The 27,073-nt window shown below is 42.7% G+C and overlaps 1 protein-coding gene and 1 long non-coding RNA gene across 7 annotated transcripts; one reads left to right on the plus strand and one right to left on the minus strand.

Moving 5' to 3' along the window:
- Positions 1 to 3,683: 3,683 nt before the first annotated feature.
- On the minus strand, positions 3,684 to 19,920 carry CDV3 (CDV3 homolog; the record flags this gene model as incomplete). 6 transcript variants are annotated; one of them, XM_081235291.1, is made up of 5 exons in its annotated part: positions 19,354 to 19,913; positions 18,550 to 18,626; positions 8,624 to 8,769; positions 7,188 to 7,341; positions 3,684 to 6,024 (listed from the first exon to the last, which is right to left on the minus strand). In XM_081235291.1, the coding sequence occupies exons 1-5, from the start codon at positions 19,591 to 19,593 to the stop codon at positions 5,874 to 5,876; spliced, it is 768 nt and encodes a 255-aa protein (XP_081091417.1). In that variant the 5' UTR covers positions 19,594 to 19,913. The 6 variants fall into 6 exon arrangements, with proteins under 6 accessions (XP_081091417.1, XP_081091420.1, XP_081091419.1 ...); XM_081235294.1 differs by having other exon boundaries at positions 3,684 to 5,846; positions 7,188 to 7,347; positions 19,354 to 19,908; XM_081235293.1 differs by having other exon boundaries at positions 3,684 to 5,566; positions 7,188 to 7,347; positions 19,354 to 19,907.
- A 1,988-nt stretch (positions 19,921 to 21,908) lies between these two features.
- Positions 21,909 to 23,751, plus strand: LOC308617616. Its single transcript, XR_014015892.1, has 3 exons — positions 21,909 to 22,145; positions 22,484 to 22,633; positions 23,480 to 23,751. It is a non-coding gene; the product is annotated as an uncharacterized lncRNA (long non-coding RNA).
- Positions 23,752 to 27,073: the final 3,322 nt, after the last annotated feature.

A 27,073-nucleotide genomic window follows, 5' to 3' on the forward strand; every position in this document is an offset into this window, starting at 1 on the left:
AAAACAAAACAAACAAAAAAACCCAAAAACTTCCAACAAAAGTCCAATACCAGACAGCTTTACAGCTGATTCTACCAAACACTTAGAGTTAACATCTACCCTTCTCAAACTTCAAAAAATTGCAGAGGAAGAAACACTTCCAAATTCATTCTACAAGGCCAGGAAAAATCCTCAAGAAAACATTAGCAAATCAAATTCAACAATACATTAAAAGGATCATACACCATGATAAAGTGGGATTTAACCCAGGGATGCAAGGATGATTTAATATCCCCAAATCGATCAATGTGATACACCATATTAACAAACTGAAGAATAAAAATCATGATCATCTCAATAGATGTAGAAAAGCTTTTGACAAAATTCAAAATCCATTTATGATAAAAATTCTCAACAAAGGGACTTCCCTGGTGGTCCAATGGGTAAGACTCTGTGCTCCCAATGCAGGGGGCCCGGGTTTGATCCTTGGTCAGGGAACTAGATCCTGCATGCATGCCACAACTAAGACCTGGAGCCGCCAAAATAAATACAAAAATATATTTTAAAAAATTAGCGACAAAGTGGGTACAGAAGGGAACATACCTCAGTATAATAAAAGCCATGTGTGACCAGCCTACAGGTAACATCATATGGTAAAAAGCTGAAAGCGGGCTTCCCTGGTGGTGCAGTGGTTGAGAGTCTGCTTGCCGATGCAGGGGACACGGGTTCGTGCCCCGGTCCAGGAGGATCCCGCATGCCGTGGAGCGGCTGAGCCCACGAGCCATGGCTGCTGAGCCTGCACGTCTGGAGCCTGTGCTCCGCAACGGGAGAGGCCACAGCAATGAGAGGACCGTGTACTGCAAAAAAAAAAAAAAAAGCTGAAAGCATTTCCTCTAAGATCAGGAACAAAACAAGGATATCCACTCTCACCACTTTTATTCAACATAGTATTGTAAGTCCTAGCCACAGCAATCAGACAAGAAAAGAAATAAGAGGAATTCAAATTTCAAAGGGTGAAGTAATGCTGTCACTGTCTGCAGATGACATGATACTATATGCAGAAAATCCTAAAGATGCCACCAAAAAACTATTAGAACTTATCAATGAATTCAGTAAAGTTACAGGATACAAAATCAATATACAGAAATCTGTTGCATTTCTATACACTAACAACTATCAGAAAGAGAAATTCCATTTACAGTTGCATCAAAAAGAATACCAGGAATAAATCTAAGAAGGTAAAAGACCTGTATTCACTGATGAAAGAAATTGATGACACTAACAAATGTAAAGGTGTACTGTGCTCACAGATTGAAGAATATTGTTAAAATGACCACACTCCCCAAGGCAATCTACAGATTCAGTGCAATCCCTATCAAAATACCAATGCTATTTTTCACAGAACTAGAATAATTCTAAAATTTGTATGGAAACACCAAAGACCCCAAAAAGCCAAAAATATCTTAAGAATGAAGCTAGAGGTAACATGATCCCTGATTTCAAAGTATACTACAAAGGTATAGTAATCAAAACAGAATGGTACTGGCATAAAAACACACACAGATCAATGGAACAGAATAGAGAGCCCAGAAACAAACCCACACTTTTATAATCAATTAACCTATGATAAAGGATATACAACAGAAAAGACAGAATCTTCAATAAATGATTTGGGAAACTGGACAGCTACATGCAAAATAAACTGGACTACTTTCTCACACCGTATACAAAAATAAACTCAAAATGGATTAAAGACTTAAATGTAAGACCTGAAACCATAAAGTTTCTAGAAGAAAAAACATAGGCAGGATGCTCTTTACCGTTGGTCTCAGTTGTGTGTGTGTGTGTGTGTGTGTGTATATTATACATATATATGTATATATTATATATATATATGTATATGTATATATTATATATATATTATCTGATGTCTTGTCAGGTAAAAGAAACAAAAAAGAAATATAAACAAATGGGACTACATAAACCTAAAAAGCTTTTGTGCTTTTGCACAGTGAAAGAAACTACCAACAAAATAAAAAGGCCACCTACTGAATGGAAGATATTTGCAAAGGATGTATAAGTGGTTAATATCCAAATATAAAAAGAACTCATACAGGGACCTCACTGGTAGTCCAGTGGTTAAGACTCCACGCTTCCACTGCAGGGGGCATGGGTTCGATCCTTGGTCAGGGAACTAAGATCCTGCATGCCACGTGGCATAGCCAAAAAAAAAAAAAAAAAAAATTTAGAAATGGACAGAGGGGACCTGAAGGACCTGAGAAGACATTTTCCCACAAAAGTCATACAGATAGATGCTAAACATCACTATCACCACGGAAATGCAAACCAAAACCACAGTATCACCTCACACCTGTCAGAATGGCTATTATCAAAAAGACAACAAATAACAAGAGTTCTCCAGCATGTGGAGAAAGGGGAACCCTCATGCACTATTTGTGGGAATGTAAATTGGTGCAGCCACTATGGAAAACAGTCAGGAGGCTCCTCAAAAAATTAAAAATAGGGCTTCCCTGGTGGCGCAGTGGTTGAGTCCGCCTGCCGATGCAGGGGACATGGGTTCGTAAGCCGGTCTGGGAAGATCCCACGTGCTGCGAAGCGGCTGGGCCCATGAGCCATGGCCGCAGAGCCTGCGCGTCCGGAGCCTGTGCTCTGCAACGGGAGAGGCCACAACAGTGAGAGGCCCATGTACTGAAAAAAAAAAAAAAATTAAAAATAGATCTACCATACGACCCAGCAATACCACTCCTGGGTATTTATCCAAGGAAAGTAAAATCATTATTTTGAAAAGACATGTACATCCCTATGTTCAATGCAGCATTATTTACAACAGCCAAGATATGGAAGCAACCTAATGAAGAAAATGTGTTACATAGATACAATGAAATAACAGCCATAAAAGAGAATGAATATTTGCCATTAGCAACATGGATGGGCCTGGAGGGTATTATGCTTAGTGAAATAGTTCAGACAAATAGTGATTTTACTTATATGTGGAATTTATAAAATAAAACCAAACATAACAGAAACAGTCATAGATACTGAGAAAAACACATGCCAGAGGGGAGGGGTGTGTGGGGGGATATGTGAAATAGATGAGGAACATTAACAGGTACATACTTCCAGTTACAAAATAAATGAGCTGTAGGTATGAAAAAAATATATACTTACATTCCAAAATGAACAGTTCAGTTAAAAAAAACACCTGTATTTGATTTTTGATATTTCAAAAAAATTTACACTCCAAAAAATGACTGAAAATATACTTCCTCTAGTTTAGAAATTTAGGGACTATAATCCAGACTAAATCCTGAAATTAAAAATGGCTCTCATTTGAGAAATTCGTAAGTTCCTCAGAGGACAAGCCCTGAAATCTTTAGTTTACACAGTAGAGACTGTAGATTTCCCTACCATGGTCTAAGATAACACAATTTAATATAGCAATGAAGACAAGAGTACATTTCAATGTTTATCTCTGGAAAAGAATATTCATCACAGGTTCACAGCCAATTTCATTCCAGGTCTGGTTTTAACATTAAGAGTACTCTACAAACATTTCTCAAATGGAAAGGTCACTCGAGATGACATTATCAGCCTCCTAGAGCAAAGGAGGAATGTCATCAATTCTCCATTTTCAAAGATAATCAGTTACCAGTTAAGAGTAAAAACCACCAGACTCCAAAATCTACATATTTACTTTTTATTGAATTTGTTAATGTTAACAGAGTTTTTCCACTGCCAAACCATGCCTGAGAATTCAAAGAAAGAAATGGTACAATGGACAGCCTCATCCACCCATCATACAGCATATTAAAACTTGATTCATGTGCATTTTGATAATTTCACAATCTTTTAAAAAGTTATAACAAGGGTTGGAATTTTTAAATCTCCTGCAGGTCTTCAGATTTCTATGCCATTAAGTAACAGTTCCACATATTCATCTCAGTTCATTCCTCAATAACATAAACCCCAACGAAACTTAGCTGGAAAAAAATGCATACTTTTTAGGGGAAATATGTGGCTCAGGGTCCAAGAGGTTATTTGTTAAAAGATTTTTGGTTCTCAAATGAAGTCTTCAGATGAACCAAGAGTCCTTTCTCACTCATCCAACCTCTCCTTGGCTGGCTCAACTACTCACCCAAGTACACCAGAACGTAGGCATCCTGCCTGCCATTTCAATGCCATTACTGCCCAGATATGGTTCGCATCTGACAGCAGATGACTCTCTAACACTCCTAGGAGTGCGATTCCTGCACTGACACTTATTAAGACTGAACTCCTAGAGGAAAATGCTCCCACATCAGGATAGTTTTACTCACCCATTTGCTTCACTCTTGCCAGCAGCACGTCTGCAACTCCTACATTTGGCAAAGGGATTTTATTATAGAGAAACCCAGACTCTGCATCAAGTGGTCACATGCCACTTTGAAGTATTTCTATTGAACCGAAGAAACAAAACTAGGAAATTACCAGACTATCTCATTAGATGGAAGGACTTTTCAGTAATCCTGGGTAGCGTCCTGATGGCCTTTCCCAGGACTAAAAATTACTGGATAGTTTAAGCTGTAATCATTAAAAACAGAAGTGCTACATCACCTGTCTTTCGCCCCTGACTCTCCAAATGAACAACGTAAAAAGACACACCAAGAGGTTGATGACAGAGCTAGGCTGGGACAATCACTGCGTCTAATACCCTAAACGTTTGGGTACAAGTGCATCTGGAATTCTTGTCAGAGATCATGCAAGATCCATGAAACTTCAGTGGGTTTTAGGTTGAGGTTCTGCTCTCACTGCTTTGAATTTATAAGGACACATCTGTGATTCCCTTGGCCTGAGCAGAAAATATACTCTTTCCACCAGTTTACTATACAACTTAGACCTGATGAGAGGAAGCTTTAACAGCACCTGAAGTAGAGCCCCTGCATCTACTGCCCTTTATATCAAAGGCCATCTGGTCCTGCTCTAGGGATTGGCAAATGCATGAGACGTTTCACAATTCCAATGCATATTTCAGGTTACTTAGTCAAGCAATATGCTCTGTCAAAGAACTATTCCAAGTCAAAGAAAAAAAAAAAAAAGCCTTAATATGGAACATAGAAAAAGCACTACCCAAATAAAAAATTACTAAAACAAATAAGATTATTCCCCCACACACACCCCTTTTCCCACTTGGTGACCCGAGTTTGGTTGAATTTAATTTGTGGTTACCTCAGAATACAACTCAAAGTTTAAATTATAAATCACAGCCCTACACAGACAAACTGAACACATCAGTTCTTTTGAGAGCGGCATGTTCCAGGAAGTCTAATACCCACTACAGAGTGTTCCTTATGAATGGGGCACAGGACAGGTTAATTAAGGTCACTTAAATCTTCATCTTTTACAGCAGATCAGAACCCAGATGGCTGACTTTCTGCAGGATTTCTGATAGGAATCCAGTAGAGCTGGTTTCAAGTTTCACATCGACACTTAAAAGCTGTAACCTTCTTATCCAGAAGTTGTGATCCACATGAAGTCCACAATGAGTGCAGCAAATCTGAGGTAGTCAACCCTTACGAAGGCTCAGTATCTGAACATAAAAAGATTTTGAAATGACCACTGGCTGCAGTTTTTGATTTTTTTGTATTTGCAGAGTAACTCTGAAAGAACACTGCTGAATCTAGTTCACACATTTATTTAACAATGAAAATCCCCCTAAATCCAATACACATAAAGAGCAGTTGTGATACTTTAAACTTCCATAGTGCAATAGGGCCGGTCCCGTATACTGAGTAGTCTGCATCAGTTGTAGATCCAGCAGAGATCAGATGATGATGGCTGTCCGTGGTGGTTAGCTGTGGTCTAGTTACCTTAGAAGGGTTAGCAAACACCATTCCTTAATTGTACTGTGTGTGGCTGCTTTTCTGATTCTCAAGCACAGCATACTGGTTGTCTAGCTGAAGTTTAAGGGCCTGGTTTTTTGAAACCTCATCCCTACCTCTAGTTTTGTGTCTTACTACTTCAAAGCTCTTCTCCATTTCTTTATCCCTAAGGGAAAAGAAATGTAATCAGTAAATATTTCTTCTTCACTAGGTTGTTTTGAAAATATCCTTCCTTGAATTTAAAAAAAAGCCACCCCTTAGAGAAATCTTGAGGATGGGACAGGAGGGGGAAACTGGTATATAAATCCTTTTTACCAAAACCATTTTTCAGGCTTCACTTGAACAGGAAGTATAGAATACTGTACTGAAGCTCCAGGGTCCTATTTTCTGTGGTAGCAAATCTACTGAATACTATTGACTGAAAACCTATTTGGGGACCAACTTCAAGACAACTGGAAAGTTAAAAAGCTGTCTAATGACATGGTGATTCCTTCTAAGACTCACGGTTACTCTTAGCAAATAACAGACAATACACATCTCTTTCTTTATGCATAAAGTAAGAACAACAATTTCCTCATTCAAGTAAAGTTCTACTCGTTATTCAAAGGACTCTCCACACATCTACTTTATGGGAGTGGGTCAGATAAAGGGGAGTGTGGTGAATCCCTGCCTCCCGTGGAGGACGGAACAGAGGAACAAGCCAAGTACAGGTGTAAGTTCAAGCCAGCTGTGCTCTCAAAGAGGCAAAAGCGCTGGGATTTAATTTAAAAGCCACCCCGAAAAATTTCCATCTGAGGTCATTTACATTTCTTCCCATTTTACTCTGTAAAAAATTCATGTCCCTAAATAAGATGTGGATGTGCCATATGTGGTCATTTAACTCCAGGTAGCATTCATTTTAAGTACCTGCTGAAATAAGATTATTTGTAATATTAGATTTATAAATGCCAACATCTTTCATCGACTCACATTAACTGGGAATATAATGAAATATTGCTGACTTTTCTAGTTTCTATATTACAAGGAACATAGAAGCAGCAATAATGTACTTAATATTTATTAAGAATTCTCACTGGATGAGACTTGTCATGGCTACAGAACGACACAGACTAGGGATAAGGGACACTTGCAGACGAAGTCTGTCTTTGGTGCTCTTTCCTCTCGCCCCCCCATCCCGGTCCTTCCCCCCTTCTCCCCCCAGTCCTGGGCATACAAATCCCACCTTAATTCTCAGTTGCCTCTCAGCTGCAGCTTGGGTTTTCAAATCCCAAATACCCCACTCCCTGGCCAAAGGATAGGGCTCCAAACCACAATATTGAGAATACTTACTTCCGGCTTTCTACATGCTTGGCAGTGGACTGCAGGGATGGGAACTGTGTATCACTGTAGATTTCTGGTGGTCCTTGGGGTGCTTTCCTTGTTGTGGTCAACCTGGCCCCAGGAGGCCTATACACACCACTAGTCATTGTCGGTTCTGGGGGTTCTGTAACTAACATTTCAAAACAGTTTAGAGAAACTATTCAAGTGCTTGGTGGTTTAATAAGCTACTCCTGAATTCCTGATAATTTTAAAAGTTATGGAAAAAAACAATACTTACATTAAGGGTCTCTGAACAACAGAAGAAAAGTTATCTAAGGAAATGTCCAAAAGCAAAGGCCTATTTTTCTAGGGTAAAAGTAGTCTTCCAATTTCTCTTCCATGTACAATTTTAATTATCCATGTAAATGAGTTCTATTAAATCAACTTATTGGAAGTGGGAAAGGAACCTGCTGGTCCTGGGAGACAGGCCTCATCAGGGACTACCTTTCAAAGTATGACCACTTTTACATCATCAATGAATTTTTTATTTTCTAATAAAACAGGAGAAAAAATTAAGCAGCCCAAAGTCTTGTACCATGATCAAGATTTTGGGGACACAGCCTTCCAGCTTTTCTTACATACCATTCGCCCTCAGATCCTAAACATGAATTCAGTGTTTTACAGGTTTTCTAGTTATCAAAAGCTTCCTTTCAAATGAACATCTCTACATGATTTATTAGCTCAAGTGTAATGCAGCTAGAAAGAAACATGCAAAAACTATGCATGGTAGTAATCTGTGATCTTTGGACAGTAACATTTGGGGTGATTTGTTATTCTTTATATTATTCTGTATAAAATGGGTATACATTAGAGCATTATTTCTCAAAATATTTTCTTTATTGCTTTCCTAAAAGAGACTTTTAGACAACTTTCTCCTAAATAGTACCATCCCCATGCCCCAAGCAAAAAATGTTAATACCACAGATACACTGTACATATGTTTACATACCCTGGCCCTCTGATGGGCCACAAACCACTGTAAGATCTAAGATTTCTTTACCATTCCCACTCTCCCCCGAGCCAAGAAGCACTTTTCATCCTCTCGGGAGTCATAAAATCCACCCTTCTGAGAATTCATTCTTCAGACAGAGTAAAATGGGGAATGGAAAAAAAAAGACATAGGTACCCAATATTCCTTAGTCAGCCGTCAAACATTGAAAAAAAAAAGGCTTAAACATGTAAATCTGTCAAGCTATAGGACTGCAGTAAGATTTAAGCAGCCTACAGCCTTAACTTCCAAATTTCTTTATTGAGGATATGAAAGTCTTTAGATCAGGCACAAATCTCTCTCCTAGGAATGGAAAGACCCTACTCACCCAGTGCAAGCATGCATTTAGTTGAAAGCTGACTGCATATAAAATTATACACAAAGAGACATCTTTATGAAAATGAAATATGAAGATTACCAACTACTGGAGCAGGAGGTGCTTGTACCGGAGCTGTTTTATTCCAGGGACCTGAAGATTTTTCTACACCACCACCACCTCCTCCGCCTTCTTCCCAGTTATCACCTGGATCTTCTCTTTTTTCATTTTCATCTTCTTCCTTTTCACTATTGGAAAATAAACAAGTGAATTCAATTACAGAAACACCAGGAAAACTGTCAGTCCACATCCTTAATTCTATCAATAACGATCTGTGATTCTGGAGAAGGTACTTAACCTCTTCAAGCCCAAACGCCTCACTTGTTTTAAAAAAAAGAGAGGAAGAATTAGGGAATTTATCTATTTTATGCATTAGGACTTCATGTAAAAGGATTCACTGCTGGAAAAAGGTTCAGAAAACCTCTCTGTCTGACAGTCTCCGTTTCCCTTTTTGCAAACTCCATACACTCAAGAACATCTAGAAATATTTATACTGACATGTCAGGCTTTTAACAATCTGTGTTGATTATTTATAGCAGCCCCTACTAAGGGAGGGAAGAGAGGTCAATCTAGCCTGAAATGTAGAGAAAAGGGCAACTTGAAAGATTAAAAGTACAATTACTTGATTTTTTTCTAGGACCAAAGTGTACAAACAGGCACTTATGGTAAGCATATTTTTAGTGATCAAATGAATGGGTTTTAAAAGTTGTATAATTTCATTTGCTAATCCTTTAGTACATGTAAAAAAATACTCTCAAAATTAATTCACATTCCAACAGAGGAAAACAAGTTAGCATTCAGTATTTACATCAGTGCTTCATACTTTATTAGTGTCAGTCTCTACTGTCTAGACATAGGAAATATACAGAACTGGTCCCTAACATCAGAGACGTGCCACCCATTTAAAGAAAAGAATACAAGAACTCAGTCTTTGGCTCACTAGTGATTATAAATGCAAAATATATCCTCAGTGGTAACATACCATTCTAAGACTGACTGAACTGTTCTATTTAATTCCCATTTTTAATTTTTTAAGATTTGATGTGGACCATTTTTAATGTCTTTACTGAATTTGTTACAATATTGCTTCTGTTTTATGTTTTCTTGGTTTTTTGGCCACAAGGCATGTGGTATCTTAGCTCCACGACCAGGGACTGAACCCACAGCTCCTGCATTGGAAGGCAAATTCTTAACCACTGGGCTGCCAGGCAAGTCCCTCTTTCTTTATTCTTGAATTGACTTGAGTCAGAAGTCTGTGATCTCTGCAAGGTATCTTTGATTATTTCTCCTTGTGTTGGACTACTTATTACTATTTTATGTAAGCCTGACTGTGCTCAATTATCAAGTTCATGTATCTTGCCTCTCTATACCGCCGGCTTGACAGCACAAAGGTAACTGCCAAAGCAAACTTCCTTTTTGCAACTCTTTGCCCTTGAAGATGATGCACCTGGCACAGACCACCAACCTTCTCCCTGGATTACTTTCCATGACAGTGGTGGTGTTTCCTAGGTCTTCAGCTTATCAATCTCTGTCATCAATCTGTCCTTTCCTCTATTAAAAAAACAGGCTGCAGGACTTCCCTGGTGGCGCAGTGGTTAAGAATCCGCCTGCCAATGCAGGGGACACGGGTTCGAGCCCTGGTCCAGGAAGATCCCACATGCCGCGGAGGAACTAAGCCCGTGTGCCATAACTACTGAAGCCCACGCACTGCAACTACTGAGCCCATGTGCCTCGACTACTGAAGCCCCCATGCTCTAGGGCTCACATGCTGCAACTACTGAACCTGCATGCTGCAACTACTGAAGCCCGTGTGCCTAGAGCCCATGCCCCTCAACAAGAAGCCAATGCAATGAGATGCCTGTGCACCGCAACAAAGAGAAAACCCGTGCACAGCTGTGAAGACCCAACGCAACAAAAAGAAAAAAAACAAAAAGCTACATGCTGCTGCCTAAAGCTCTGTCCCTGGCCTTCCACTCTTTCAGACATTTTCTCCTTTTGATATCTGATCCATGACAATGGCCATAACAATGTATATATGACTCCCACCCTGACTGTGACCTTGGGAACATCAGGGCATATCCTGGTTTCTGCAAAATGACATCTAAGGGTGCTTTCTTTCCATGTCTATTAAAATAAGTCCTGGCTATATAACAAATTTCTTGAATAGCTAATGGTCTTCTTTAAAGACACTCATATAATAGTACCATCACATATTGCCCACCAACCAGAGATGATTCCAGAATTTAGAGGCCTGGAGTGGCAACAGAAAGCGGACGAGGGAACAAACTTATTTCAATCTGCATTTAGAGCATGATTTTACTAAAGACTATAGTTTGAGAGGAAAAAAGCGTGGGGAGTATGGCTAAGCCAGCCTTCAGTCTTCCTTTTTGCTAATACATAATAGAATCCCATGGAGCCATTTAAAATGATGTTAGGCCTACACTAACATGGAAGTAATAATGTCACATAAACCAACAATGTATCAATACTAAAAATCTATGCACCTAATATAGGTAGAAAGACAACTAGAATGATTTCTTGGGTAAATGTTAAAAAGTGGGTGCTAGAATGCATGACTTTATTCTCTTCATGGAGCAAGCAGTTATGAGCAGATTTTAAAGCCAAACTGCCTGGTTCAATACATCCAGGCTCTGCCATTTACTAGCCAGGAAGACTAAGTACGGCATCTAACTTCTGTATGCCTCAGTCTCCTCGTGTAAAAAGGGGGTAACAGCCCCATTATGAAGATTGATTAACAGACATAAAGCACTGAGAACAGTGCCTGGCACATGGTAAGTGCCGTAAGCATTTGGTATTACATGCTTTTTATTTATTTATTAATTATTTTTAAAACATCTTTATTGGAGTATAATTGCTTTACAATGCTGTGTTAGTTTCTGCTTTATAACAAAGTGAATCAGCTATACATATACATATGTTCCCATATCCCCTCCCTCTTGCGTCTCCCTCCCACCCTCCCTATCCCACCCCTCTAGGTGGTCTCAAAGCACCGAGCTGATCTCCCTGTGCTATGCGGCTGCTCCCCACTAGCTATCTATTTTACGTTTGGTAGTATATATAAGTCCATGCCACTCTCTCACTTCGTCCCTGCTTACCCTTCCCCCTCCCCGTGTTCTCAAGTCCATTCTCTACGTCTGTGTCTTTATTCTTGTCCTGCCCCTAGGGTCTTCAGAACTTTTTTTTTTTTTTTTTTTAGATTCCAGATATATGTGTTAGCATACAGTACTTATTTTTCTCTTTCTGACTTACTTCACTCTGTTTGACAGTCTCTAGGTCCATCCACCTCACTACAAATAACTCAATTTCGTTTCTTTTTATGGCTGAGTAATATTCCATTGTATATGTGTGCCACATCTTCTTTATCCATTCACCTGTTGATGCACACTTAGGTTGCTCCCATGTCCTGGCTACTGTAAATAGAGCTGCAATGAACATTGTGGTACATGACTCTTTTTGAATTATGGTTTTCTCAGGGTATATGCCCAGTAGTGGGATTGCTGGGTCATACAGTAGTTCTATTTTTAGTTTTTTAAGGAACCTCCATACTGTTCTCCATAGTGGCTGTATTAATTCCCACCAACAGTGCAAGAGGGTTCCCTTTTCTCCACACCCTCTCCAGCATTTTAGTATTTGAGTTTTCATATAAGCACCACATATACCACCTTTACAATAAGAAAAAACACAGTTTTCATTAAAAAAAAAAAAGCAACATGAAAACATGTTCTTTTAAAATGGACACTAAGCAGTATGACCTTGCTTCCTAAAGCTTTTAAGTAGAATGATCAGGTAAGAGTATGAAAGTCATAATTTATCCAGGAGTCTAACAGTGGTATCCAAGTATCAAAATTGTCCCAAAAGAAGTTTTTTTAAAAAGTTACCCACCTCTGAAGCCACAACTATGTAATTACACTAAAATGTAATTTGCTTGGTCCATTAGTAAAAGCACAGGTGTTACTCACCTAGCTATAATTGACTATGTAGTTAGCAATGTCACAGCAACCCAATCCATGCCAGACAGGGTGATAAGATCCCCACAAAGATTTAAGTGACTTCATGGCACTTTTACACTCTTATATCCCCAAACTGTGATAGCTTTCATTTGGTCAGTTACATTTAGAAATGGTTAATTTCAACAATGCACTGCATTAAAATAGCTTTTCCCTGAAATTATTTTAATATTTAAACTCCAGAATTATCAGCTTGCAATAAACTGAAAACCAAAAAAATTTTAACACCGATTATCCCTAAGCAGAAGGGATTATGAATAATTCTTGCATATTTCTTTATGCTGTTATACTCTTCAAATGTTCTAAAGAACAAAAACATTGTTTTCCTAATCTGCAAAAAAATAAATTTTGAAGAAAAACTCCAATTTGGTCTGATAGAATGCTGAGAGTCTCAAAGAAAAGAAGATTCCTTTACTGTCTAGTGTTCATCACCTTTTCACCCTCAGAGACAAGTGAAGAAATGAATTTTAAAAAATCACAAATCTAAAATACCTCTAGATTACAAACTATCACTAGAAAATAAGAGTGATCTGTTTTAATTAGAGGGATTGCATATTGATAATAGGCACAAGACAACTTAGTATTTTGTTTCGTAAGATTCTGAAATATCAGCTAAACTAAACATTGGAAATTGTCTAGTCAAGACACTTCATCCAACAGCGGGGAAATAAGACCCAGAGATGCTAAGAGCCTTGTCAAAGTGCTATAGTAACAATGGCAGGATAGAAATAATAGCCTACTACTCTTTCATATTTACATATTCCAGAAAATGTCAAACCTCCAGATGCCAAAGAACAAAAAACATGTTGCAAAGAATTATTTCCACTGAAGACAACTAGGCTAAAATTTGGCGTTTGACCCAAATATAATATACAACGTCTCATCAGCTAAATTTGATGTTTTAAAAACTACAATGCTTAAAAAATAAATAAGTAAATAAAATAAAAATAAAAACTACAATGTTACTGTAAATTCATTATCACAATCCAAAGTATACTGTCTTAAATATGCATTAGTCTGTAAGGCACTATTTTGGGGTAGGGGGAATGATAATGCTACAAAAAGGAATATTTACTGAGCATCTACTATGCCAGGCAGTGTTGTACCCGCTTTACAAAGTTAAAAATCGAAAGAACACTAAGGCGGGGAGAAGACCCATTGTACATATGAGGAGACTGATACTCAGATACTTAAGTACCTTCACCAGGGCTACAATGTAGCAGAGCCAAGTCAGTGGGACTCCAGAGCCCATATTCTTTCAGGTTGCCTATTACTTCATTTCACTCTCTTTATAGCTCTAAAATATGAAACAAAAATTTTCCCTATTTTGAGATTTGAGAAATTCACTTTTTTTTAGTAAGATTGATCAGGATCATACATTCTACGGTAGTGTATTTATAAAGAACAGAACATTCTTACCTCCTTATCTCAAGGGACATTACAGGAGAATTTATGTATCCTAACTCCCCCTTCCCCAAACGCAGCTAAAACAAAACCCGGACTTGACTGCACGTTAGCCGGAATGCTGGGCAGCTCCACTGATTTAACCCTATTATCCAACCACTGTTACAACAGTAAACTGGGGGGACAGAAATGGCCTGATGTGCCATGGCTGGCAGCTTAAAATGTCACTGTATTTCATCCAAGGACTCCTTCTTGACCCGTTCACGGTAGACCTAAGCGTCTCTCCTGGACTCCACGGCCCCTACACATCACTGAAATGATCTACTAGTGTTCAGTAGAGCATGAGTTATTTTTTTTTACAACTCCGAGACCCAGCAGTCGACGTCCAATATCCAGGACTCAGCAGTCCCACAACTATTTGCTGCAACGAATCCAGCTTGGATGCTGGAATAATTCCTTCTCTTCAAAGGACAACTTAACCAGCTCTACCTAATGGGTTTAAAAGTCTAGATTTCTTAAGATTCTTAGAAAACCATTGGGCTCCAAGGACTCAATTTTTTACTGAAACATGACAAATGCTCACCATTTAGTAATAAGTAGTAAATGAAATCTTTCTTCCTCAAATCCATTTTAAAGATGGGAAAGGCCTATAGGTCCTACTATCAACCAATAATCTAAGCTCAAGCAGTAGGCCCCTTCTTTTATCACCATCTCAATGGCTTCCCTCTCAGAACTTGTCTGTAAACAATGATGTGATCTTGAATAAGATTTATTAACTTAGACACAAAACTTGACACATGACCTCATAATACTCTTGGTACTTAAATCTTGAGCTAATGGGTAAATGTGAGCTAGGACATTAATACAGTATGCTTGCTGCTGCTGAAAACCTACCCCCTTTCAATTGCACACTCATCTCCAACAAACGTCCAGCATGCTAACTTACTACGAGGACTAGTGCCAAGAACTTTTAAGACTGTATGCAGCTAAAGAGAAAGTAAGTGTGGGCAAAAATGATTTGTAGATCTCCGGCAAGAGCATAAGGGTACTTATTCTACTATTCTTGCAACTTTTCTGAGGTTTGTAATTTTTCAACACAATAAGTTGGAAGAAAAAAAAATTAAGACTATAGATGGAGAATTTCAAGACATTTTTAAGTCAACTTCAAAGTTTCATTTTCCCTTGTTTCATATTGAAATAGCAAGGCTGTCTCTCTCATGGATAGAAAAGGTAACAAACTAAAGGCATAACCACCCCCCTCCAATTCTAGAGGAGAGATCTCATTTCTCTCCCCTTTTAAGGGCTTCTGCCCAAAAGATAAGACCAAGTCATAAAAGACAATCATTCAAGATCTCCAGCAACTCTGAGAAGGATTTCTCTTTGTATGGTTATACTAATGCCAACCTGAACATGTCATGTTCTTCTATTAAGTCCATAGTGAACTGACTCACCAGAGTAGGACTTTAGTCATGATAATATTATGTGCCTCCACTACCCCTTCTCCTCAAATATTGGTATCATAAAGCGGGTGCCTCATGGTTAAATAGCAGAGAAATTCTCAAGAGTAAGACATTCTAATTTACCCACTAAATAGAGGTTGATTAACATTAACCAAGTGGATATATTATGAACATCCTGTTCAAAATCCTCACAAAAATCCTGAGTAGTCATCTCAATTTTGCAGATAACATTCACAAGTAAAGTAACTCGCCCAAGGTCACACATAAGCAGCAGGGCTAAAATGCAAGCCCAGGTTTGTCTTTCCCTAAAGTCCATGTTTTTGCTACATTATCAACTATATCCTATTTGTGTGAGTAACCTACTTCCCATTCTATTGAACCAATGCGTCTTTCCTTGTCGACTCCCACTCCTACTGAGTTTCAATGTCAAGAACATTTAATACAAAGTTTATAAAGATATTCAGTACATGGTTGACCCTTGAACAACAGGGGTGTTAACATGCCTCATCTGCGGTTCCTCCGTATGGGTAGATTCAACCAACTGCAGGTCGTGTAATACAGCATTTACTATTGAAAAATATCTGCATATAAGTGGACCCATGCAGTTCAAACCCATGTTGTTCAAGGGTCAGCTGTATAAAGTGAAAGTTTTTGTCATTATTATTAACCCTCTGATGGCTTCTCACTCTCAAGCCTTCCCTGGAAGCCATTAGATTCCCCTCTGTTGATTTATGAAGGCAATGGAGATAGACCCCAGACTCCACAGTGACTGAGAATCCACAAAAACAGCTTCCTGAAGAAGGTATGTTTCTCAATGTTAGCAGGTAAGAGAAAGATCTCTGGATGGCCACTTAGGGGCAATGACTAGATGCTAAATAATGAAAAATGCAGTACAAAAAAGCTGGTCTACTTCAGGTCAAGCAGACCTTAATGCTCATAGTAGCTGAGATTTACTTATGCCCCTGGCAAAGGTGAAGGATATAAGTGATTTTAGAAATGTTTCACCACCTCGGGAGTAGCCAAAAATGAAGAAAAAATAACCTTGAATGGATATGGGATATATATTCAATGACAAAAATAGGTGCAGTTTAAATATCCTCATGAACTTCTAGCATTCAATGAACTTGAAACCTTTCCCTCAGAAAGGGCTGCTATTGCTCAGTAAGTCTGAGTCTTCGAGAACATGCAGTCTAGGGCCTGCAGTCAGGAAAGGCAGAGCAAGAGCCTTATTCTACAACAGAACACAGGAACCAAACACACAGGCAGTTCCACTATCACAAATGGCTGTTAATAATTCCACATCCCTACCTCCCCATTTTTAAAAGTCAAGCCCTAGGAGAAAGAAAACGGATATTTTCTAAACTATGTCTCTTCAAAAACATCTAACATTGGGACTTCCCTGGTGGCGCAGTGGTTAAGAATCCTCCTGCCAATGCAGGGGACATGGGTTTGATCCCTGGTCCGGGAAGATCCCACATGCCGCGGAGCAACCAAGCCCGTGCACCGCAACTACTGAAGCCCGTGCACTCTAGGGCCCGTGTGCCACAACTACTGAGCCTGTGTGCTGCAACTACTGAAGACCATGTGCCTAGAGCCCATGCTCTGCAACAAGAGAAGCCACGGCAATGAGAAGCCCGCGCAACGCAATGAAGAGTAGCCCTTGCGGCAACTAGAGAAAGCCCATGCGCAGCAACAAAGACCCAACACAACCAAAAAAAGAAAGAAAAAACAAAAACAAAAAACATCTAACACACAAAGAAAGCCAAGAAGTGGCTGGGAATAAACCTCCAGTCTAATCACCTCTACTTCACACCAACACGGAAGGTATTTCACATGTGGGGAAGCTGCATGGGGAAGCTGCATTTCCTAAAAGTTTCCCACTGTCAATCAGGTTTCACTTTGCTTAAGCTCACACAGCGACGTGAAAGAACGTAGGACATGAATACCTAGTTGCGGTAAGTATCCAACAAATGTCATAAAAGTTAGCCCTGGTTTTTTAATAAGTTATTTAACACCATAAATGTTACCATCTAGAGAGGTCAAAAGACAGTATTTTGTTAAGGAAAAGTATTTCCTCCACTGTGCCAGGCAGTCACGGGCATATATAAATCACAGACTTCAAACTGGGAGGCAGTGCATCTGGTTCACTTCTTTTTTTGGCTGTGCTGTGTGGCGTGCGGGACTTTAGCTCCCTGACCAGGGATGGACCCCAAGGCCTCTGGTAATGAGACTGCTGAGTCCTAACCACTGGACTGCCAGGGAATTCCCAGGGATCACTTATTTCTTGAAACTCAGAATAAAGAGTTTTTTAATCTAAACCAATGGATTTTCTACTTCACGAGACCCTTAAAAACATGACATTTATTTACGTGAATCTGAAGTTCATGTGACTACCATAGACTGGACTTGATAAAATACGTTAATTTCAAATCCTCTAAGCCAACCAATCCAATTTTCAGAAATTACTGTTTTCTTGAACTTTAAAAATGTACTTAGACTATGATTCCATTTCCACAAATTTCTAGGAAAATTAATCTAGTGTTAGGTTAGTGGTTATTTGAGGGGTGAAAACAGTGACTACGAGGGGGCTTTCTTCTCTACCAGTAATGTTCAGTTTCTTGACCTCAGTGCTAATTACACAAGTTGGTTTCACTGTGTGAATACGTAAAATCTTTATTTCCCTCTAACTATGCTTCAATTACGAATACATATATAACTTGTCTGTCTCAGAGGATCTGAAAACCACCCGTTATTTTTGGAAACAAAAAGAAAAACTAAGTTCGACCCACCAATATTAAAAGTAAAAATTTTGAAACCACAAAATCCATTTTAGCTGTCTCAAAAAGGCCTAACCAAGATTTGAAGCAGGCAAGCTCTCACAGGATTTTAGAGCTGGCAGCTAATTTGATCAGCATATAGAAGGGCTGCCATCAGAGCAATAGGCACAATCCATTAGAGTCCTAATAAGCATATCTAAAACACAAGAGTACTGTGATGCTGTTTTGGGGCTAAAAAACCCCAAACATACAGTATCTATCCTTTGGGTTATCTAAGCACATCTGTAACCAGACCATACCTTATTTGCATTGCTTGAACTCTTAGGCCGCTATAATCAACCTCTTTTTGCTCAAATTCTTTCCACTCATCTTCATCCTGTAAAACAGGTACCACTTAGTCAATTAAAGCTATTTGTAAAAACACAACTAAGACAACTATCAGACTATGAAAAAGGGATCAAGCGGCTGGAACCTAAAGTGTGGACTCGTTTTCTGGCCAAAGCCCTTGCTCAATCCCAAGGCCAACTAGGCTGGAGGACAAACGTGAGTAAACTTTACTTCCACCGCGTTCCTTCATGAGACCTGTTACTTTAAAAGCAACCAGGAAACGCCAGATAAAATCAACAGGAAGCCCACAACGAAACGTCTAGCTCAATCCTGCCATGAGACTTTTCTTTTACGGGCTTCGAGACCAAGTCGTGCCAGTTAGAGCTGCCACAAATGTGATTGTTAGAAAATTCAGCTCAGACTACTGGTCTGAAATCAGAACGCTAAATTACTCAGAGTAGACGTCATTCGATAGATGCACTTCCGACCCGGGCCGATTCCCCGGGAGGGTGCCGCCGCCAGCCTGCGTCCTCGCCCGAGCCAAGCGACACGGGTCGGGAGCGGGGTGTCGGGGGTCCAGCGGGGAGCGCGAGGCGGCCCGCCGTGGGAAGCCCGCGTCACGTGGCAGCCTCCGCGCCCATCAGCCCGCCAGCCGGGCCCGAGCCGCCCCTCCCGACCGTTTCCCCGGGCAGGCAAGCAGGCAGGCGGGCGGGGGCGGGCACATGGGCGCAAGCGCGCGGTCCGGGCCCCGACTCCCAGTCTCCCTGGCCCCTCACCTTTGTCACAACCTTGGTGGCGGCCCCGGGGCCCGTGGCCCCCGCGCCCGCGGTCCCGCCGTCGCCCGGCCGGGTCCCCGCGCCCGCCCCACCGCCCGCCGCGCCCGCGGCTCCGCTGCTCCCGCCGGCGACGCCCGCCGAACCCGCGGCGCTCGCCGCCCGGTTGCTCCGTTCCTTCTTCTTCTTCTTGTCTCTCTTGGCGAAGAAGTTGTCCAGGCTCCGCTCCTCCATCTCAGCCATGGTCGCGGCCTCCTCGGCCCGGATGGGTGGGGCCGGCGGCGGGCGCTGCCCGCGGGGCTTCGAGCTCGGGGTCGAGGCCGGCTCGGCGCTCAAGCTCCCGGGCGCGGCGACGCCTCAGCCCCGCGGGGTCGCCGAGGCGTTTGCGGCGGGGCGAGCGGCTCCCCCCGCGTGCTGGCGAACGGTGGTACGGCCCTCCTCGGGGCTCGCGTGCCGCTGCCGCCGCCCCGCCCGGGCTGCAGCGACAGCGGTGCAGGATCCCGCCCGCTCCGCAGCCGGAGGGCAAAGGGAACGTGCGGGCCAGAGGTTCCAGCGAGAGTGCTAGGCTAGCGGCGGCGCGTGAAGGAGGAGGACGCGCGCACGCAGGCCCAGAGAGGAGGGGAAGGGGGTTGGGGAGGGGAGGGAGAGGGAGGGGGGCGGGCGGGCCACCAGAAGAGAGAGGCAGCACCCGCGCCTGCGTACTTAGCTCCGCCCGCCAGTGTGGGAGCGTGGAGGGGAGGGCGGCGGGAGGAGACGGAGGCGGGGCTGGCAAGGGAGCCAATCAGATGCCAGAACGAAGTGCTTTAGCGACAATCCCTGTCTCGGACGGGGCGGGGCCATGGCTTGGGGGTGGGGAGAGGGTATATGCTAAATAAGTGACGTGCCTGAAAACTCTTGCCTCCCGATTGGTCGAAGGTTTAGCCTTGGGGGCGGGCATTTAGAGGGCTGGTTGGTGACTTGGCTAAAGAGGTCCGGTCGAAGGGGCGGGTAGGTCCCGTCTGGGCGCATGCGTAGGATACACGTGTGTCTGCTCGTCCGGGGCCAGCTGGGGCTTTGTAGTCGTTTGAACTTTAGCGAGACGGAAAGGCCCTGTGTTAAGCTAGCTATGTTAAAGATGGTACCATCCGCTCTGCTGGCCTCTGTACTTTCACCCTCTCTGGTCTGGCAGCTATTCATTTTCATCGTAGGGGATGATTGTTATGAAAGTGAGGAGCAGTAGCCTTGAAGTTTAGTTCTCATTTACTAAAAGATCTTAGGAAGCCAGTAGGTAGTTAAAAGGAGATTGGTTTTACCTATACTCCACCCTCTACTAGATATTGATATATCTACCAAGGTCAAGCTAAATAAATCTGACCCTCAAGCTCCTGATCTGTAAAATGGAGATGTTAGCTCTTGCAAGATACTTGGGGAAAGAGTACCTCTTAGTTGCAGTGCTTAATAGACATTGGATGCGATAAATGATTTTACATTTAAATAGTATCCCCTGCCCTGACAAGATGATGACTGTAATCTATCTTTTTTTTATCCCTGATAAGAGGAGGGGAATGGCATACCATAGTAATGGGGCCCAAATGTGCCCATGCTATATGTGGTTGTCCCATTTAAGTACCTTCTGGGCCTTGAGAATGAAATGAATCCTTGCATATGAAAAAGGGCCTCTAATGTAAAGTACTAAACTTTCCACTTCCTCCTTCTAAAGACAGAACTGTCACAACCACTGAGGAAATGACTCAGACTTATGTTAGTAGCCTTGTGGGGTAGATAGAGCACAGCCAGTAAATGGAGCTACTTCTTGGTCTTTTCCTTTACAGTTTTTCCGTTAAAGTTTGTCTCCCCTATGCCCCCTCCACCTACACTACTATTAACGTACTAAGCCTAGAATATGTCAAAGAAGCAAATCAAGGGCCTGGCCTTGGCCAACAGCAAGCTTCCGTATAATTCCGCAAACAAACTGCCCTCAACCACCTGGGATGGGTCTCTAGGTAGCTTCCTTCTGTGACACCAGGTATCTTCTTGTGATGCAGGCCAAGTTCAGTATTGCCCCTCCCCCACCTCCGTTAACATCTCTGATCAAATTTCTTTTTCTTCCTTTCTCTCCCTCCCTTGCTTTCCTCCTTCCTCCTTCCCTTCCTTCCTTTTGTTATTTCTTTCCTTCCTCGTCTGTGAAGGACCTCTTTAGCTATATTTAAGGCAACGTGCTTTGTTCCAGGCAGAGTAATTTGTCATTCCTGCCTTCAACTCCATTATCATCTAGAAGAAAACATCTAGATATGAATCACTGAAATTCAGTCCTCCCTTTCTTCGGTCCCCATCAATGTATCCGTGTCTTGAAAGAATTAATGATGGGAAAAAGCAGAGGAGGTACAGCAGTTGAGGGTTAATGCAGTGAAATTCCCTACGACATCTTTCAGTGTGATTGATGGCATGCTCCCCAAACTTGATCATATGTAAAAAGCTCAGGTCAGGCCAGTAGAGAGACCAGGGTCTTTGTGGTTGTGTCATTATCTGTAGTTAATACTCTCCTCCATGAAGCTAGTCTCCTCCACTTTGAATCCCCTGACCTGAAACTGACAGCATATATTCCTACCAGGTTTTCCTCTGAAATCTCCCTTGCTACCCTCCTCCAGATGGGTTACACAGAGCCCTGAATCCTCATCTTCACCCCGTCCTCATCATGAAGAAGCATCCAGCTGTCTCAATGTTCGGACCTTCCTCATCTTTAAAGCAAAACAGACCTTCATTTGTACTCGGTAGATGGAAAGTTGAATAGTGGCGAGCCCTCGGAACATTACCAGGTATTTCAGCACATCTTCTGAGGATCCTAATGCTGTCTGAATGTGGAAATTTCTCTCTGAGTCCTCCGCAGTGGTATAATCCAAAGGACATCATTTATCTCCCTCAACAAGGCCCACTGGGCTCCAATATTCCATGAGCTCAAGAGCTGGCAGAGGGCAGCTGGGCCCAGCCCCATTATCCCTGGGTTCTTTTTTGCTGAGCTGTTCATTCCAAGTTCCATTCTGCTACCTAGGCTGGAAATTCCACACACGCTCAGCTCAAAGGAATGCAGCTGATGCTGGCCGAAGACTTGCCAGGAAATGGGGAGTAACGTTTCCTTTGTGGCTTCCTCCCTCAGATCTGTGAGCTGCTGCCTGGCCTGCGGCACTGATGACCTCTTCCACTTGGGGAGAAGGTGCTTTCCGGTCACTTCCTCTGGTGACACCTCTGCCGACTTCTACAGGCGGCCTGGTTCCTGACCTTCAAAGGCCTAGAGACCTTTGGTTTGGTATGTGTGTTTGATGCTTTCCTGGTATGTGCATGATTTGTTGTTTAACTATTCATCCACTCATTAACTCATTCATTTATGTAAAGCATTTATTTAATGAGCACCTACTGTACGCCAGGCCTGATGTTAGGAGTTAAGTATAAGTCAGATATAGGCCCTTCCCTCACAGAGCTTACTGTGTGGTAAACTGGTAGCCGGAAGCACACACATATATATACAATTATAGCACATTGAAAATGTAATAGGGGCCGGGCGGGTGCGCAGCCCTTAGAGCCTGGGTTAGAGGTCCACTCCACCAACAGTCAGCCTTGCAGTGGTCCTTGCAGCAGAGAGTGCGGTGAGAGGGGGATCACGGCTTTCTCCCTGGGACCCTCCAGGCCCTCCGGCCTCGGGGCCAGCAGGTGATCCGGGGGGCCCGGGGACAGGGCTGTGTCCTGCAGGGCTCCAGAGCCCTCGCCACAGGCACCCATTGGCCAGGCCCAGGCCTTGAAGCAGCCGAGAACCTCTCCCTCATCCCCACTTCCGTGACCTAATGGCAGCGGCTGTCTTCTGCAGGACATGGCCCCCGTTTGGGCAGCTTGAGGAGCCTGAGGGCCGGTGGGGTCCTGTGCGCCTTGCCCCCGCAGTGATGACGGCTGGGCAGGGTCTGGGGACCCGGCCCTGAGGGCGCCACCAGCTGAGATCTGACTCTTCAGCCCGGCCTGGGCACTGGAGGGAGGACCCAGACTGGGTGCCGGACAAATGCTCCTGGGCAGGGTAACCGGCCTATGCAGGGACCCCTTCCCCTTAGCCAGGGCCTGGACCTTGGAGGACGAAAGTTGAGCCTTGGAACCTTGCCCTTTCTAGGTAGAACAGAGGATAGCACTTGTTTTGGTGGAGGTTTACAGGAACATGGTGACCTGACCTCAAGAACAAAGGATCTGACACCAAGAAGTTTGCAGCAACTAACCGTGCCTCTCTCTTACCTTTCCTATAAAAGGGCTTTGCTGAAAGCTTCTGGGGAGTTTGGGGTTTTTAAGGCATGAGCCACCCCTCTCCTTGCATGGCCCCACAATAAACTTTTCTCTGCTCCAGACTCTGATGTTTTGGTATTGTTTCACCTCACTATGCATTGGACACATGGCCTTGTGTTCGGTAACAAAAACACTTGAAGGTAAGAATGGTGTTGGGCGTACAGCCTACGTCACAGAAGCATTTGACCGAAGTTTGTAAAATGTCTCCACTAGTCCCCAGTTTTCCACATTAACAGGGGATTGCACAAACCATGGACTATCTAAGTGTTCCTTAACATCGTTCCTTGTTGGCTTTAGAATACATAGTCAGCCATGTATAGCCAAAAATTTGACCTTCCTCCTCAACCTCAAGTCCCTCGTTAGCTCGTCCCTGACATTAAGGTTCTAGTTGGAGGATAAATGGTTAACAAGAGGAATGAGGTCCCAGACACCAGTGGCTACCCAGAAGAGCCTGTTTCCAGAAAGAGGTAAAGGGCTGCCATGCATGACCCTGAACCCCCCCCCCAATATATAAACCTACCACCAAGACTTGCAAAAGGGAGTTGGACTCATTAAGCCCACCCCTAGTGGATCAGGTCTGCTGTTTGTTGAACCACAGGAAGTTGCAGCTATCTGTTTTTTAACCTACCAAAATAGCAGTTCCATATGGTTCAACCAAATATATCTGAGAATAAACAAAAAAATTCTGTAAATGAATGAAGAGCTTGGGAACAACCAACCCACCCATTAAGGTGATGTCCTTGATGTAATCTTAGGGGGGAAGGGCTGGAATGTGATGACAGTTGAATAATCAGCAATCTAATCAATTGTATTCTATGGAGAATGCATGAAACAAAGAGAAAGAATGAGGCTGGCATATAGAAAGAGGAAGGAAAAAGAAGTAGGGTAAAGCCGAGAGGCTGGAATTCGGCACTTATTACCTACCACTGTCCAGGAAAGAGCAACGTGAAATTGGAACTCACACCATACCCTGCTGTGAGGTGGAGATGACTCTCCAAACCCCACCCTGACTTGGATTACATCTGCCTCCCTTAACTCACCAACCAGCCTGCTGATGACTGATTTGGCTCCCAGGGATTGCTTATATTGGGAAAAGGGTGCTCTGGTTGAGGGAGGAGACAGCCAGTTACTGGAGGACTAACACCAACTGTTAATGAATATATGGGCATCTGGTTATATACTTCAGCCTCCTATGAGTTGGATTGCTGGGAGTCAGTCTTCTCTAGGCAGACAAACCTCAGAACACTGACTTGGCTGTGAAACAGTTTCAGCTCTGTGGTAAATTGATCAAGGTAAAACTACCCTGGGTGGCCTCTTTGGGAGCCAGTCAGATGACTCTGGCACAATGCAAAACCTTCTGACTCAATCGTTTTGATCATAGAGTGCAAGGATATAATTATGTTGGCAAGGTACCATTATCCTATCCCTGACGTTAACTCCAGTCCTAATCCTATTTCATGACCCAACAAATAGATGTGAAATTGTCTGACATTTTCTGCTTCTGAATCAGAGCCAGCCCAGTCTTGGTTACCAAGTCAGTAGGTCAATAGTATTGTCATCCTCCTTGGACTAAAAAAGCAGGAAAAGGGTGAGGGTGTAGGGAGCCTAGAGAGAGCTTCCCATACTGAAGGCAAGTCCTTTACATTCTCTCAAGCAACTTGCTCTTTACTTCATGATCAAGCCCCTGTTTTCTAGAGTCAGACCTGGATTCAAATCTCAACTCTGCCTCTTCCTTGCGAGTCACTTAGCTTCTCTGCATCTCAGGTTTTTTCACCTGTAAAGTAAGGATGATAAACACACCTGCCTTGTGGAGCTGTGAGGACTCAATGAGAGGATGGAATTGAAGCCCACCCAGCTCAGTGTCTGACAAATAGTCATCCCAGTTAATGTTAGTTATTATTATTAATAGTATTCATGTTATTACTAAGGCATGTAACATGATTTATAGTTGCATAGGGGTTTTTGGTGACTGTTCCTTTATCTGTCCTCTCTGACCCTGCGGCTCATTTTTGGGTCTTCATTTCCTGCTGAGTGAGTGTCAGCCCCATAGTAAACAATCACTAAACATTTGCTGACAATTAAAAAAACAATTAAAGAAACAATTTAAGAGGATGGCAGAGTAGAGGGACGAGCGCTCACTCCCTCTTGCGAGAACAATGGAATCACAACTAACTGCTGAACAATCACTGACAGGAAGACACTGGAACTCACCAGAAAAGATACCCCACATCCAAAGACAAAGGAGAAGCCATAATGAGATGGTAGGAGGGGCGCAATCACAATAAAATCAAATCCCATAATGGCTGGGTGGGTGATGCACAAACTGGAGAACACTTACACCACAGAAGTCCACCCACTGGAGTGAAGGTTCTGAGCCCCATGTCAGGCTTCCCAACCTGGGGGTCCGGCAATGGGAGGAGGAATTCCTAGAGGAAAAGACTTTGAAGGCTAGCAGGATCTGATTGCAGGACTTCGACAGCACTGGGAGAAACAGAGACTCTACTCTTGGAGGGCACACACAGAGTAGTGTGCACATTGGGACCCAGGGGAAGGAGCAGGACCCCATGGGAGACTGAACCAGACCTACCTGCTGGTGTTGGAGGGTCTCCTGCAGAGGTGGGGGGTGGCTGTGGCTCACCATGAGGACAAGGACACTGGCAGCAGAGGTTCTGGGAAGTGCTCCTTGATGTGAGTTCTCCCAGAGTCCACCATTAGCCCCACCAAAGAGCCAGGTAGTCTCCAGTGCTGGGTCACCTCAGGCCAAACAACAAACAGGGAGAGAAACCAGCCCCACCCATCAGCAAACAAGCGGATTAAAGTTTTACTGAGCTCTGCCCACCAGAGCAACACCGAGTCTACCCACCACCAGTCCCTCCCATCAGGAAGCTTGCAGAAGCCTCTTAGATAGCCTCATCCACCAGAGGGCAGACAGCAGAAGCAAGAAGAACTACAATTCTGCAACCTGTGGAAGGAAACCCACATTCACAGAAAGAAAGACAAAATGAAAAGGCAGAGAACTTTGTACCAGATGAATGAATGAGATAAACCCCCACAAAAAACTAAATGAAGTGGAGATAGGCAACCTTGCAGAAAAAGAATTCAGAATAATGATAGTGAAGATGATCCAGGACCTCGGAAAAAGAATGGGGGCAAAGATTGAGAAGATGCAAGATATGTTTAACAAAGACCTAAAAGAATTAAAGAACAAACACTTAGAAGAATTAAAGAACAAACAAACAGAGATGAACAATACAATAACTGAAATGAAAAATACACTAGAACAAACCAAGAGCAGAATAACTGAGGCAGAAGAACAGATAAGTGACACGGAAGACAGAATGGTGAAATCCACTGCCCGGTAACAGAGTAAAGAAAAAAGAAAGAAAAGAAATGAAAACAGCTTAGGAGACCTCTGGGACAACATTAA

The sequence above is a fragment of the Mesoplodon bidens genome (assembly GCF_964165515.1).
Source record: "Mesoplodon bidens genome assembly, chromosome: 5".
NCBI lineage: Eukaryota > Metazoa > Chordata > Mammalia > Artiodactyla > Ziphiidae > Mesoplodon > Mesoplodon bidens.